The sequence below is a fragment of the Ricinus communis genome, chromosome 8, assembly GCF_019578655.1.
Source record: "Ricinus communis isolate WT05 ecotype wild-type chromosome 8, ASM1957865v1, whole genome shotgun sequence".
Lineage (NCBI taxonomy): Eukaryota > Viridiplantae > Streptophyta > Magnoliopsida > Malpighiales > Euphorbiaceae > Ricinus > Ricinus communis.
Genome location: NC_063263.1, coordinates 10,080,692 through 10,095,078, shown reverse-complemented (window position 1 = coordinate 10,095,078; position 14,387 = coordinate 10,080,692). Strand labels below are relative to the sequence as shown.

The 14,387-nt window shown below is 36.8% G+C and overlaps 3 protein-coding genes across 9 annotated transcripts; 2 read left to right on the top strand and 1 right to left on the bottom strand.

Moving 5' to 3' along the window:
- Positions 1 to 1,067: 1,067 nt before the first annotated feature.
- Positions 1,068 to 4,344, top strand: LOC8271393 (monothiol glutaredoxin-S15, mitochondrial). 3 transcript variants are annotated; one of them, XM_002517534.4, is made up of 7 exons: positions 1,068 to 1,213; positions 1,407 to 1,490; positions 1,652 to 1,786; positions 1,889 to 1,988; positions 3,391 to 3,457; positions 3,936 to 4,014; positions 4,095 to 4,344. In XM_002517534.4, exons 2-7 carry the CDS (start codon positions 1,419 to 1,421, stop codon positions 4,149 to 4,151), a joined length of 510 nt encoding a protein of 169 aa, XP_002517580.1. In that variant the 5' UTR covers positions 1,068 to 1,213; positions 1,407 to 1,418; the 3' UTR covers positions 4,152 to 4,344. The 3 variants fall into 3 exon arrangements, with proteins under 3 accessions (XP_002517580.1, XP_048234548.1, XP_015573806.1); XM_015718320.3 differs by having other exon boundaries at positions 1,183 to 1,252; XM_048378591.1 differs by having other exon boundaries at positions 1,165 to 1,490.
- A 245-nt stretch (positions 4,345 to 4,589) lies between these two features.
- LOC8271392 (periodic tryptophan protein 2) lies at positions 4,590 to 8,908 on the bottom strand. Its single transcript, XM_002517533.4, has 7 exons — positions 7,682 to 8,908; positions 7,309 to 7,560; positions 7,125 to 7,217; positions 6,523 to 6,894; positions 5,830 to 6,174; positions 5,233 to 5,460; positions 4,590 to 5,145 (listed from the first exon to the last, which is right to left on the bottom strand). The coding sequence occupies exons 1-7, from the start codon at positions 8,906 to 8,908 to the stop codon at positions 4,975 to 4,977; spliced, it is 2,688 nt and encodes an 895-aa protein (XP_002517579.1). The 3' UTR covers positions 4,590 to 4,974.
- An 89-nt stretch (positions 8,909 to 8,997) lies between these two features.
- Positions 8,998 to 14,364, top strand: LOC8271390 (CRC domain-containing protein TSO1). 5 transcript variants are annotated; one of them, XM_048378588.1, is made up of 13 exons: positions 9,012 to 9,491; positions 9,809 to 9,972; positions 10,057 to 10,342; positions 10,443 to 10,568; positions 11,210 to 11,279; positions 11,574 to 11,725; positions 11,804 to 11,889; positions 11,980 to 12,054; positions 12,283 to 12,466; positions 12,552 to 12,650; positions 12,938 to 13,004; positions 13,292 to 13,932; positions 14,029 to 14,364. In XM_048378588.1, the coding sequence occupies exons 1-12, from the start codon at positions 9,393 to 9,395 to the stop codon at positions 13,897 to 13,899; spliced, it is 2,016 nt and encodes a 671-aa protein (XP_048234545.1). In that variant the 5' UTR covers positions 9,012 to 9,392; the 3' UTR covers positions 13,900 to 13,932; positions 14,029 to 14,364. The 5 variants fall into 5 exon arrangements, with proteins under 5 accessions (XP_048234546.1, XP_015573810.1, XP_048234545.1 ...); XM_015718325.3 differs by having other exon boundaries at positions 9,013 to 9,491; positions 11,207 to 11,279; XM_015718324.3 differs by having other exon boundaries at positions 9,010 to 9,491; positions 11,210 to 11,725.
- The last annotated feature ends 23 nt before the right edge of the window (positions 14,365 to 14,387 follow it).

The following is a 14,387-nucleotide window of genomic DNA, read 5'->3' as shown; positions in this document are numbered from 1 at the left end:
TGGTGATATCAGTTTGCTTTTTTCAGCGTTGTCTTTTTCTTTTTTTGTTTGCTTTATATAACAAGATTGAGAAATATTAACTGTAATTATAACACACATATACTTACTTACCTATCTTCAGATTCGTGAAGTTTTTCCAATTTCCTCGTAAGTTGATTTAAAGCTATACCATAGTTGTTTTATTCATGCCCAGTTTTAGATAATGTTACTGCTACATGATTTTTCGTGTAGAGTTCTCATATATATTCAAAGGTGAAGTGTACAAACTGAGAAGTGAGAATTATGAGTTCGGAGTCTGAAAATACGAAAAAAATGCAAAACAAATCCGAAAGCGGATCAAAATCGGCTAAGGATGCCATTGTCAAGCAATGGGAGAAAGCTCTGTGTCCAATCTGCATAGGGCACCCTCATAATACTGTTCTTTTACATTGTTCATCATCCAGCAAAGGTTTATGTGCTAAACAGACAACCGCCAGTCGAATTGCCTTGAGCAGTTTTTCAAGTCGTCAAAGTCATCTCCATCACAAAGAACTGTTGTTTGGGTGTCCTGCTCGAAAATCAATGAATTCCAAACTCTTATGAAAGTTGTGACATTTCTGGAAATTATGCAGAGCTTTGTAAGCATGTCAAGTTTGACCACCCAGCAAGTTCAGTTAAGAAGGCTAGAACGCGGTGAAAGGAGCTTATTAGACTTGCTTCGCATCGTTAGACTATTAGAGGTGAATCTGGAACGTGAAAGACAGCATGAGAAATAGAAGGCTAGAACGTGAAAGCCAGCATGAACCCAGAAGGCTAGTACGTGAAAGTGGCTTAATAAGAGAAAGTGAAGAAGACAGAGATGAAGGCTAGTACGTGAAAGTGGCTCAATTGAGTTTTAGTTCGAATTTCCTTCTCTAAATTAAATAAATTTTAATTTTTATAGCCCACGTAAGAAATGACTAGATATATTGTCAATTTTATTAAATAAAATAAAATAAAAGAAATAACATGAGTTGCAGTAATTTTTTTATTTTAAATAACAAATTGTGTACATTTATATTAAACATTATTAAATGTTAATATCATCGCACAAACTCATTTAATATCGTCCTAAAATTCTTATCTTAAAGCAGTTCAAAAATTAAAAAAATAAAAATTGTATTAAAGTTCTACTATAAATCATGTTATTAAATGTTTTTCTCTGAACTTGCCGTTTCTCTATATCTCGCCACTGGTATGAACCCAAGGCCCGAAGCTCTTTCTCTCTCTTAGGGTTTCACTCGCTTCTCCATCTCTCTCTGTTTTACCTTTTCTATTTTTTGTGCTGATGATAAAAGAGAGACATACAGATGGTGTCTTTTTTGTTTTCCTAATTCTTAAGCCAACAAATTTAAGTTAATTATTAAGGCATATGGAAAATTTTGCAGACAGATAAAAACATGGCAAAGACACTGTCAAATATAGTGTTGAAGAGCATAGCAGGTCTTTCTGCAGCGCGGTCCAGTCGACTTGTAAGATCCACTTTCTCTTTTCTTCAATTTCTCTAAAATTACTAGCATCTTCATGTTAAAATTATTGACTTGATATTCAAGCATTGAGTTATTTTTTCTTCTTTAGTGGTTCTTGTGGATTATAGCAACAATACCTTTCGATTGCTTTGGATTATTTGTAGGTGTCTGGATCCTACTGCCACAATGGAATGAGATACTCAACTACTGTGCCTAAAGATCCCGACACACATGAAGATTTTCAACCAAATAATAAGCTTGAGAATTCCGGATTGTCTTTAAAGGATGTTGTTGAGCAGGTGAACATGCTCAGAGCATGTGCTGACCTTGTTGTCCTTAGCCAATGATGAGAATTCTTAGTTCTCTAACCTCTTGTCTTATATTATTACTTTCTGGTGTAGGATGTCAAGGATAACCCGGTAATGATTTATATGAAAGGGGTGCCTGATCTTCCTCAATGTGGATTCAGTGCTCTAGCAGTAAGAGTACTTAAACAATATAGTACGTGTTCGTTGTTTTTGTTATGTAAATAAATTGGTTCCTGCTAGTTCATATAGTGGTGAAGTTAACATTTATAAACATATAAATTTACTAATAATCTAGGCCTGAATCCTTCTCATATGTGGTAACCCAATAGTGTCTTGGCAAATAAAACAGATTGTAGAGGGTGAATAGGGGGACAGAACTAGGATGGAGAAACTATTTTTCTTGCAATTAAGATGGATGGTTTCACTTCTATTAATGTGTTCTAGCCTTCTAGGTTGAGTTTACTGTGGCCAACAAGAATGATTCATTTCTTAGAGCTTGAACGTGGTTAAAGAAAATGTTAGAGCCTGAATAACAACATGATTTTTTTTCAAAAAGATTTTCTTATGGTCTCTTCGACTTCTTGTAGTCTTATTGAACTATAAAAGAATATTGAATAGCGTGATGTTTTCTTACAATCATCATAAGAATAAGATGAAAGTATTAAAAGCCTGAAAGAAAGAACTGGTAAAATGATTTTTAAGTTCATGGTTAATTGCTGAATAGATTCATTCAAGCAAAACTTAAAAGATAAATGAATAGAATGATACCACAAAAGAGAGTCAGAGAGGATAAGGACATAAATGTACTTCCCTTGCTGAGATTTGGAGACAGAACTGCATGACATAGAAAGCAAATACTGAATTAGTAGAATACAAGCTGCTGATTCCAGATTTATAGATAAAAGAGCCTATATTTTGCTGTTCCTTTTTTAATAATCATCAAATTCTTTCTTTGATATGTATTATCCCATATTGCATCTAGGTTTCTTATACACGTAAGTGTGTATTGATTGCTTTATTATATAAGTGCACTAGGGTTTGGAAGTAACGGCTTAATGTACGGTTCAATCCCTTTAATATACACTTATTAGAAAGCATTAAACATATCTGAAGCATCCTTGATTACTTTAAACTTGAGTATTTGTGTTCTACATAAGAACTAAGATGAAAAAAAACTAGAAAATTGTGCTAATTTATTAATCAGTTTGTTAACTGTTCTTAGTCATCCTTTTTAGATGCATTATCCAAATAATTTGGTACGACTCACATATTCAGAAACTTCTGATATTTTTCCCAAAAGTCTTGTAAGATTTGGGTTATCTTTTCATTTTCAGAAACTCCAATTGTTTTTTTTACCAGAAGTTATATAAGATATTAGGTTAATATTTTCGAATGCCAATTTGGATGCCTATGTTAGTTTTTTTTTTTTCTTGCTGGTTTATTTTTTTTTTTCGGATTATCTTTTCTTGCTAGTCAATTGCTGGTTTATTTTTTTTCTTGATCTTCTTTTTATTATTATTATTATTATTTTTTTAATTTGCATAACAAATGTATGTAATGACTATGATATTCACAAAATCATGTGGCCTGTGTAGATACACCCTTGAGTGCAAGAAATATTTTGGAGAATCCTGAGCTGAAAAGTGCTGTAAAATCCTTCAGGTAAGTTACATCAGCAGTTTTTCCTCTCTAGTTTGTCAAGACTTGATACAAGGCCTTCTGCAATCTTCTTGTTTGAAGTTCTTTGATGCTCGTCTCAGTTTGTCATTTCGATGTTTGGACAAACTGCAGTGACTAATGGCATCATTCATTCACTTTTTTGGACATTTATTATGAAAATGGGGCGTATCTTTTTGGAGACCAGTATTCTTGGTTTAGTATGGGACCATCGATCCCCTCTAATTAATATAAAATCTCAATATGTTCATATTTTTTACAGTAGTTTTCTGCATGTGGCAATTGTTTCTAGTGTGCTAGTTGTCTATGATCCTGAATGTTCTTAAGATCTCCAAATGTTTAGAGGATGAAAGTTGTGATAATGCTTCAACAATGAATTTGCCTTTGTGAAATTTTGATGACTGGCTTAAAAGAAATTGACGTGCATGTAATCTATTTTCTCAAATCCCACATTTTTGTGCAGCAATTGGCCCACATTTCCGCAGATTTTCATTAAGGGAGAGTTCATTGGTGGTTCAGATATAATTATGGATTTGCACCAGGTTAGTTAGCATACTCAACTTTTTTTTTTTTTTCCTTTCCTACGCAGAATGTCCCTGATTTTATCTCTGGCCTTTCGCAGAGCGGCGAACTTAAACAAAAGCTGCAAGATATTGCTACCAATGAGAAGTCTAATTAGTTAATCCCTTTTATTGGAGAGACCATGTGCTTTTCTAGTCTGGTTCTTTTTACACAAAGCTGTTTTTTATTTGTTTTCAGAAGGATAAGATGGAACACCCTGTTTACGTTTCTCTTCTATGTGCTGCATTTCAGAATGGTGGAAAAATTTTTGTTATGGAGATTTCAATTAGCATCACATCAATTTGTTATCATGCAGCGGTCTCTATTCTCTGTACTCAGTAAAGGCATTTTGCAAGGGGCATTTCCTATTCGAGAAATAAAAGCCCAAGTACTGATTATAGGATATATAATTGTTTCTCCGGGAATATGAGGCCATTGAATTAATGAAATGAATGTTATGAACCCTAGCCTCTGAACGTGAGGATTAACTTGTATGCTTGTTATATCTACCTCCAAACATGAAAATCTTAACCCTAGCCTCTGCAATACTTTCAGCTAAAAAATGAAGGATTCTTCTATTCATAGAAATAAGCACAAGGACAAGAAGAAAAGAAAACCAAGATTTCCACCAACTTGTGTGTTATACAGCAATGCTTATCCATCAGCCTGACAGTAACGTTCCCAGTAACAAAATTGCTTTTAATTGCATATTACGGATCCATCAGGATCAGCATGTTACAAGATCAATGCTGCATTTGCTTCCTATGACCAGAATTACTTGATCCAAGGGCAATAATATACTACTGCATTGGAGCATCTCAGAACAGTGCAAGCAAGTGCCTTCCACTTCTCATACAATGGTGAAATACGTGCCATTCACTTGCCAATGCTCGGCTAAGCTGGATGTGAAAATTACTCTTAATTTAATTATGTAGTGTCCATCATTTGTTGCTGCTGGCTGTGCATAAATATCGTAGCATATATTCATTCGAAGAACATGTATCTGCCAAATCCTGATGTATTCTAGTAATTGCCTTCTGCAAAGATTTTAAAGAAGGAAGAAGATTTCTGGAATTCTGCTGAATAGAGTTGCCATGAGCTTTGCACAGCTCCTGTTACAAAACCAATCAACCCATGAATCAGATTCTGAAACTAGTAATAGCGCTGAGGTCAAAATATCAGAAAATAAAGAGAATTACCTGACACCATCGGAGTATAAACTCCAAGTGTGGACAGCTTTCCAATAGATCAGCAAGTGCCTCTATTAACCGCTGAAGATATCTATAAGGGATCAAGGAGGCAATAGCAGATATTTCTAATGGATTGACTGAAAAAATACACTTTTTGATTAGAGAATCCTCATTCAGGCGAAGGCTGAGAATCAAAGCTCTATACGATTGATCCTCATTTAGTGCTTCATCAACTGCCTGTGCAACAATATGATCATTCAAACAATGGAAGATCAGCACGCCTTAAACATCCATAAGCAAGGGGCTTGAGAAAAAAAGAAAAAGTGAACCAATTCACATTTTCTCTAACTTGTGCTTGCATATGGAATCGTTAAAGATTTGTACTTGTAAGGGAGGACAATAACACTCTTCAATTAAATATTAAAATTTCAAAAAGAAATGAGAAAGCCGGATGATAAAAACCACATCTTTAATTGTTTCTAAACTAAAATCATAGAATACTACCCTATTTCAAGTCCTACCTATTGATATGGAATGTATTGATTCTTTATGAGACGCTTTAGCAAAGTATGAGAGTATCATAGAATTAATAAGAAAATGAAATACCTCTGGTGTAACATCAATGTCAAGATCAGTGGGATCAAAGATTAAGGATTCGTCAACTGAATAAACTAGGACCCCTTCTGTTGTTGCGGCAGCAAAGCTTCGCCCAGTGGGTGCAATTCTCAAGCATTTTGTTCGAATGATAGGCCTTCCACGATTAGGCATAGACCCTGGTAAATCATAACCCAATTTTGCACGCACTTGTTTATCAATTCCTTCTTCTGTATCAGAGTCATCATCATCAATTAAATCAAGTGGACCAGCATCTGTCATTTTCTTTGAGTTCAAAAAGTCAAGCACTCCATCCAAAGAGAGATTTTGTGTTATTTGAAAACGGCGCAGAAGAACCTGTGGACAATGCACAAATAGATATTCACTGCTTCTAACTAAACAAGACATGCATTGAAGATGCATGAAACCTCATGCAAACAGACTACATGGAAGAACTGATGAGGCCAGTAACAAGTAACGAGGGTTGTGAGAATTTCTTTTTTTTGCCCCTTTTAAAAGGACAGGGAAACCAAGAAACAAACATTCTACAAAACTTTCATTACTTCCAGCACATGAAATAATTAAAGCTATCAATGGGTATGTTTGCCATATGAACATAGAGTGAAATACTGTGATACAAATATATACTTTAGCTTCCATGGGCAAAAGAATGAGCACGAGTTTCACAATAGCAGACAAACAAACCTGATCAGCAACGTCATACATACAGATGTATTTGCTGCTCCCACCAGCCAATATGCAACTCCCATCAGCAGAATAACACAAGGTTGTGAAGTACTTCCCCGTAGTTGAGTTAGCTGCTGATCTACGATCAGTCATGAGACGGCCACCAGCAATATCTCTACGGCCCTCAATGGTGTACATTAACAACCCATCTACGGGGTCCCAGAAATGAATCTGCCCATCTAATGTGCTGCAAGCCAATTGCTTTCCATCTGGGCGATAAACCACAGTAAGAACATCATGAGTGTGGATAAAAGGCTCAACCGCACCTTTTCCTTCAAAAACATCCCATAAACGAACTGTTTTGTCCCATGATGATGAAGCTAATAGTGCCTATAAGTGAGATAGGGCAATTCATTAGTTCCTCATGAATTAATGAATAACAGTAACCTTAACTACGAAACCTAAAAACTAGCCATTTGCTTGAAGATATTTAAGTACATTAAAGTCTGTGATAAGCATCATAATAAGGTAAAAATATAAAAGGAAATGCATTGAGCTAAATAATCAAATTCATACAGAAAAATTACTTCAGTAGAGTATAATGAAATAGAATAACTCACATTTGTAGGAGAAAAAGTCAATCCATGCACAGGACCTTCATGACCACTTAGGACATCCAACAAACGGCCCGTCTTCATTGACCAAACAAATATCTATTGCATGTGAATATTAAATAGACTGTCAGGATAAGTAACTGATAAGAGCATGTCAGCATCCAAATCCATTACAAATGCACAAATATACCTCAAAAGAATCTAAAGTTCCTGCACAAATCACTTCACCACTTTGGTCTGCCGCCAAAGAAACAAACTGCCTTGAAGAAGGGGTAGTAAAAGTCCTAAAATTCCGATATCGGAATAGATCCCATGCACGAACTGTGCCATCCAAAGAAGCACTTAACAGAGAATGGTTATTAGCTATAAAATGGAGAGCAGTAACTGCATTAGTGTGCTCTGAGAAAGTTAGAAAGCAAAAGCCAGATGAAGCAGTCCAAACCTGCAACAGGCAACCACTAGTACATTTAGATGATACTCAAGTGAAGATCAGAATGAGGACTGTCAACCAAAGGATAACCATGCAGCATATATCAAACATACACTAATCACAGGCAAGTTACCTTCACTTTGTTATCATCTGCCCCAGTAGCCAATAATTGTGAATCTGGTGAATAAGCTAAGCAATTCACATCAAAATAATGCCCTTGCTGCTTCAATATATAACTCTCTGATCGCCATTCCCACACAAGAAGTTGCCCTAACTTTGCACAACCAAAGGTTAACCAATTTCCAGTCTCATTAAAAACTGCAGTAGTAATCTTTTCCCTCGAAATCGACAACAAATGAATGCAAACAAAATCTGGCATTTGATATAACCCAAAAACACCATTAGAAAACCCTACAACCACCATATCAAGCAACCTATGGTAATCACAAGCAGTTACTTTTGCGGGTGATTGCATAAACCCATCTTTCCTTACCAGTCCCCATTTCCCTTTATGCAAAAAACCCTCTCCCTCTTGTTCACCGTCATTCCCATCAAAACCCTTCCTTTTCTTCACATTTCTCTCACTTCCACCATCCACATTCCCTTCCCCATCCTTCTCCTGTGTCCCCGGCGACAAGGGCTCCAAATCTTCCCCATCATCTTCCTTATCAAATTTACCATTATTATCCTTATAACTCCAACTAAAAACATACCCATCACGAGCAATTGTATAAGCCCTGATAATTTTATCACTAATTTTCTTATCATAACCGAAGAAACAACCAACAACAGCATCTCTATGTCCTAAGAACAAAAAAGGCTTATTCAAAAGCCCGTTATTCAATCTCTCAACACAAAAATGTCTAGCAGTCAAATCTTTAGAGCCAACAAGCAAATACTTACTATCTAAGCTCCAATCGATAGCCGTTACAGTATCTTCACAATCCGCAAGAGTCCTAACCAACTCAAAGGCAAAAAACTCCTTCTTGAAACCAGGTGATCGCCAAATTTGCACTAATTTACCGGTGGCAACTGCAATCAACTTGCCATTAGGGCTAAACCTGACAGAACTTACAGGTTTTTTAAAACTTATACGGTGAAGAACCACACGGCGAGGAATATTGATGAATTGACAGCGGTTGTTCTCATCAATTGTAATGAGAAAAGTGCCGTCAGGAGAGGCAGCAATTCGGCGAATATTAGAGGAGGATTGGAGAGGTAGGGTTATGGTTTGGGATTTAATTAGGTCAGTGATTGAAACACGGTTACCTACTGGTGAGATGAGTTGGGTGTTTTGTGTTATAACAGCATTGCCTCCTCTGTACGGAGCTCCAAGCAAATTCTGGAATCTATAATTCATTGTTGAAATCCGTTTAGACGCCGAGAAAGCGAAGGAAATTGTTATAAAGCTCTAAGCTTTATGCAGGAAAATAAAGAAAGAGAAGAGCTTTATTAGGGTTTATTACCTTTTCTTAACTGAACTAGGGTTTATTAGTTATTAGAAGAAGAAGAAGAATGTAATGTAAATGGGTTTCATTTGAGCCCAGTGGGCATAAGAAGCCCAAATTAGGAAAGAAAAAAAGAAAAAAGAAAAAAAGAAAAATAGAAGGGGAAGTTTCCCGCTCGGTACGAGGTTTCAAAAAAGAAAAAGAAAAAGAAACGAAACAGAACAGAGATAATATAATAGATAGTTTGAACGGCCCACAAATCGGTCACCAGAGATCCTGTTAAAGAAACGTCTTCTCTCTATATACTAAATAATACGATGTTGTTTCTGTTTTTGTTTTTGGGAGAAGAATTAAACCCTAGCGTTACCAGTGTCTTTCGTTTTCTTAATAGTAGTCATGGATTCTCCTGAACCTAATATAAATCCTTCAATCTCTGCCATTTCTTCTTCTTCATCATCATCATCATCATCATCATCCTTTTCTCCTACTGTCCAAGTGAGTGTCCATTTTTTAACAACCTCGTACTCCAGTCGTTTGATTCGAACATAATAAAGTACTGTTATGTTCTGTTGGGTTTGTGTTTGCTTGTTTGATTGTTTTTAGAAACAGGGAAGATGTTCTCTCCTTTTCTCTTTAATGGTCATAAAATCAAATAATTTTTTTCTTACTGAGTTTTAAGTAGAAATGGGAAAGTTTGTCGAAGCCAATTGCATTGGTTTGATGCTGTTTTTCTTTTCATGTTTGAAGTGATCACGTTCTGAATTGAATTCTGCAGTTCTTTTTTATGTTTTCCTCTTTTGATTGTAATGTAGGAATCACCCTTCTCTATTTATCTGCGAAATCTCTCTCCAATTAAGTCTGTCAAAGCATCAAAATACGCACAAAGGTTTTCACAAACAAACTACCATGTTCCACCGCCGCCTGTGTTCACATCACCCCGTATGGATATGCAGCGAGAACCCACTTTCATTAAAAGGTTTGATTATGTTTGAGTGAATCGTATTGTACTATTGGGAATTGTATTTTTGTATTGTTAACCCAAGAGTTTGATATTTGACAGAGAGGAAACAGATGCAGCAGGTTCAGATGGTTATAGACAAGGTGATGTCCATTTGAATCATGAGTTCATCTATTGCTTTCGAAAGGAAGATCAATCGGACAGTCCTGCAGGCTGCATTGATGACTATTTAACTGATCCTGTTGATACGGAAGCAACTACAAACGGATCTCGTCTGCCACACAATAATAAGCCCTTACACGAATATACCATCAAAAAAGCTGATGATCATCCCAACTCTAATCTGTTCCTACACCCCTTTTCTGGAGCCCAGCAACTTGTACCTCAGGTGAGTTATTAATTGTAATTTCATTTCATTATCATATGTTCGTGTGCATTAATCATTTGGTGTATTACTTTCATGAGTTTCGCATAATACTGAGTTACAGGCTGCAGATCGTGAAGATAATAAAGTGGGCGATAGTTATCGGTCATCTCCTCAACCCTTGCAGATTGTTGCGGCATATAAAGATTCTCCCCAGAACTCGAGATCCGTTCAGAAAGGATTTGTTAAGGTAATAGGAAGTCATTGTTCATTTGTGATGCATCATTGTTATCGTATTTACTTATTTATAATGTCTGCCAAAATTTAGACCACTTTAACAGTGAAAGGTACCTTTAACTTCGTTCCACTGGCTTCATTTTGCATAGTCAGTGTCTTCATGTGATACTGAATCTCGGTTTCAATTTATATGCATTTCATAATGGTTAGGTGTTTTGTCCTATGCAGTCGCTTATTAAGTTTAGCTAGTCTCATGCGATGGCTTGTGGAATGTAATGGTCTGCAGTGCTTGTTCTTAGTTCTGTTTATTCATTACTAATTGATTTAGTACATACCTGATCGAGATTAAGTATTTATAAGGATGTTTTCTAACTTTTATACAGGAGCGTTAAACTCAAGTTGAATTACACTGTATTGAACTAATCTCAAACCACCATGGAGTTGGATAAATGATTTCACCTGTTTTATTTACAATTTTTTCTAAAGATTGTAATACGCTCTTTCTTTTATTAATTATTCTTGGGATCATTCTTGGCAACCAATGAATTTGGGGAGATTTTCTTATTATTTACTTTAAGAAGCATTTTGTGATGGTGCTTTTGTACCATGTAAGACTAGCAACAGAATAATGGTTTATGTTGAAATGTAAAGGAGGCTGATCAGCCACAACGCGGGATACGCAGACATCTTCAATTTGGCGTCACAACGGGATGCAAGGATACAGGTAATGAGACTAATAATGCTGCCAATACAAGCTTACCTGATTGCCTCGCAAGCATTGAGAGTCTGGTTCCACATCATGCTGAACCAAATGGGATATCAAGCCCTTGGCAGGCAGGCAATCATCCCCAGACTGTAACTTCTCTTTCTTCCTTCTGCCCTTCTCAATCTGTTAGATTAGCCCGAGAATATGGGCATGATATACCATCTTGCATTCCATCTCGTTTAGCTTTTCCTTTAAGTGGAACCACCAGATCTATGCCCATGGCCGATTTGACTGCAAGCAAGAAGTTGGCAGGTAATTTGCACGAACAAGAGGAGAAGCAAGTATCTGACAGAAACCATGGTTCAGCACAGGACTTGTTGGATATTATCCCGATGACATCCGTTGCTGGAGAAATTTATGCTCATGTGGATGATAATCAGCAAGAGATTGAAGCTGTTGGAACAGTAGGTTCTGCCACTTATCTTATTCTTACTATGCAATCTCCATGTGATTTTCTTTGTGTGACCCCATATGACCAGCAGGTAGTTCCATATGAAGGGAGGACACTCACTTCATCAAACACTAACATGGTTGGAGAGTTAAACCAAGTGAGCTCCAAGCAAAACAGGCACGTGAAATTTTAGTTGCTTCTTTTTTCGTTATTATTAATCAATTCTACCTTTTCCATTTTGGCCGTAATGGTTTATTATGTATTCAGGAAAAGAGCAAAACCCATTAATGACAGTGAGGGCTGCAAACGTTGCAACTGTAAGAGGTCAAAATGCTTGAAACTGTAAGTGAAAATTGCTTTAATGATTCATTTCAATTAGCACTTTCTTTAAGCACTTTGAAAAGCTACTTGAGCAACTCACTTCGACCTTTCTAATAGAAAAGGAAAAGAAGCATTCTGTGGGAGCTTATTAGTTTCTGGAGATTACTCAACAGTGACTTGAGGAAATAGCAAGCCAAATCTACCTGTTATCTGTAGCATGTATCAACTGTGATTTTAATCATTATGCAGTTACTGCGAGTGCTTTGCTGCTGGAGTTTATTGTCTGGATAGTTGTGCATGCGAAGACTGCTTTAACAGACCTGAATATGAGGACACAGTTCTTGATACACGACAACAAATTGAAGCCCGTAATCCACTTGCTTTTGCTCCGAAGGTTGTTAAACAAGCTACAAACTCTCCAGCAAACGTGGTGGTAATCTCCCTTTCTTAACTTTCTCATCTTGATCTTTATTAGCTTTGACAATTAGACGTTGTATTAAGATCATAACCATTTTCAGGAAGAAGGAAACTGGACAACACCTTCATCGGCCAGACACAAAAGAGGATGCAATTGCAAGAAATCCAAGTGTCTTAAAAAATATTGTGAATGTTATCAGGTTTGTAAAAGTGTTTCTGGCAGTACCGCCGCAAAAGTTACTGTGTTGGATTTTTTTTTTTTTTCTTTGTTCTTTTTTCCTTTTGAAGTGCAGCGGCAAAGATTTCTAATTGATACAACATGGCATTTGATTAACATTATTGTTATGACTATTTTTCACTTCATCTAGCTAAAATGGAAGAGCAATGAGCCTTTTCACTTCGGCTGTTAGGTAAAGATAGGAAGGTAGACATCGTATATTGTCCTTTGATATATTCTGACTCTATAAACACTCTGCTCTTTTTTAAGGCTGGAGTTGGATGCTCTAGTGGATGCCGATGTGAAGGGTGTAAGAATTCTTATGGCAAAAAGGCAGGTGAGCATCTTTCTATTTGTGCTACCATCCCGAGACTAGTTTTTATTTTAATTGCTGATACAGATTAATATTTAAAATTCGTTGTTTGCCTATTAGCAATATCTATTAGTAAAAACAGTATAAACAGTAGGATTATTACGGGATCAAGAATCATTAAAGATGTATACTTGAAAAAACTCATAATTTATGATCAAACGGGAGGCTATTGAAGTTGGCCAACTATATTTGTCTTTACTTCTTTTGTAAATTAACAGCGAACTGACTGTTTCATAACAATGGCATTGCAGTGTCAGTATACAGAAGAGCTGAAAAATCAGAGAAGTCATCTCACGAGATGCTGGATGCTTCAGAGGCTCAAGATGAATTCATCAGAACTGGGAGAGCTCATCAGTTCACTTCTGTATGGGACGAATTTGCTGATATCACTCCAGTGTCGCGTCGTCACTCGGGATTAATTGCTACGTCAGGTTCACTTAACATAGGGAACAGCTCAAAAGCTTCACAAGCTCAAGCGCATCAAAGAAGCAGCATGCTGTCATCAGATGGTTATCTTCATTCTCACCACTCACCCACCAGTCTTGCACCGAAATTATTATATGGCAGTGAGGCCATGCCTGAGCTTAGTCCAGATAGCCTTCTATACAACATGTTGAAAGAGGATGATACACCTGAGATGCCCATCAAAACTTGTACCCCAACAAAGATGGTGAAAGCTGGTTCACCGAATCAGAAACGAGTGTCCCCTCCACAAATTCGATCACAAGACTTGAGATCAAGCAGTTCCAAGGGGTTGAGAAGTGGGCGTAAATTCAATTTGCCTGACATGCCATCTTTCCCTCCTCTAACTCCATACAGCAAGTCGAAAGATGGAGTCCAACAAATTGATGGTGATTGAACAGAGTGCTAGCGGCACATACCTAAAGTAGTGGTAATTTGATATTTCATTATTTGACTATCATTTTTTTTTTCATAATATGCGAGACATGCACGTTCACAGAACTAAGTCGCATGCTATTCTTCCCAGGACATTTCAAGAACTTGGTGGCTAGCTCAGCCATCATACCCCAAGAAAACTAGGAAGCATCATTTCAGCAATGGTGATAAATTTTGGCTTTTTTTTTTTTCCATGTGAATTTTTTGGCAGTTTAGTGGGAGGGCACATGTAATTATGAGTTTATAGTTTACATTCGTCGTGGCCACTCTGGAATTTTTTTTTTTTTTTTTTTGTTATTATTCTCCTTCAGTGGCTCTAGGGTGGTTCATAAATAATAATTCTCGCGTGTATTTGTGTATAAACGTATTCAGAGTTGGCCGTTATGGTTGGATGCAGTACATTGGTGCTCTGTCGCCCTTTTTCTTAGACCTCCTGGCGTCGCAGGTGCT

Bases quoted from the DNA above. Each gene is read 5' to 3' on its own strand.
- LOC8271390 (XM_015718323.3), top strand. From the start codon at position 9,393: ATGGATTCTCCTGAACCTAATATAAATCCTTCAATCTCTGCCATTTCT. The intron at 10,569-11,206 runs GTAATAGGAAGT...TGAAATGTAAAG, and splicing joins TTCAGAAAGGATTTGTTAAG to GAGGCTGATCAGCCACAACG. The intron at 12,055-12,282 runs GTAAGTGAAAAT...ATCATTATGCAG, and splicing joins AGGTCAAAATGCTTGAAACT to TTACTGCGAGTGCTTTGCTG.
- LOC8271392 (XM_002517533.4), bottom strand. From the start codon at position 8,908: ATGAATTATAGATTCCAGAATTTGCTTGGAGCTCCGTACAGAGGAGGC. The intron at 6,175-6,522 runs GTTTGTTTGTCT...CATTGTCCACAG, and splicing joins TGTATGACGTTGCTGATCAG to GTTCTTCTGCGCCGTTTTCA. The intron at 5,146-5,232 runs GTAATTCTCTTT...GTTTTGTAACAG, and splicing joins TTATACTCCGATGGTGTCAG to GAGCTGTGCAAAGCTCATGG.
- LOC8271393 (XM_002517534.4), top strand. From the start codon at position 1,419: ATGGCAAAGACACTGTCAAATATAGTGTTGAAGAGCATAGCAGGTCTT. The intron at 1,491-1,651 runs GTAAGATCCACT...GATTATTTGTAG, and splicing joins CAGCGCGGTCCAGTCGACTT to GTGTCTGGATCCTACTGCCA. The intron at 1,787-1,888 runs GTGAACATGCTC...TTTCTGGTGTAG, and splicing joins TAAAGGATGTTGTTGAGCAG to GATGTCAAGGATAACCCGGT.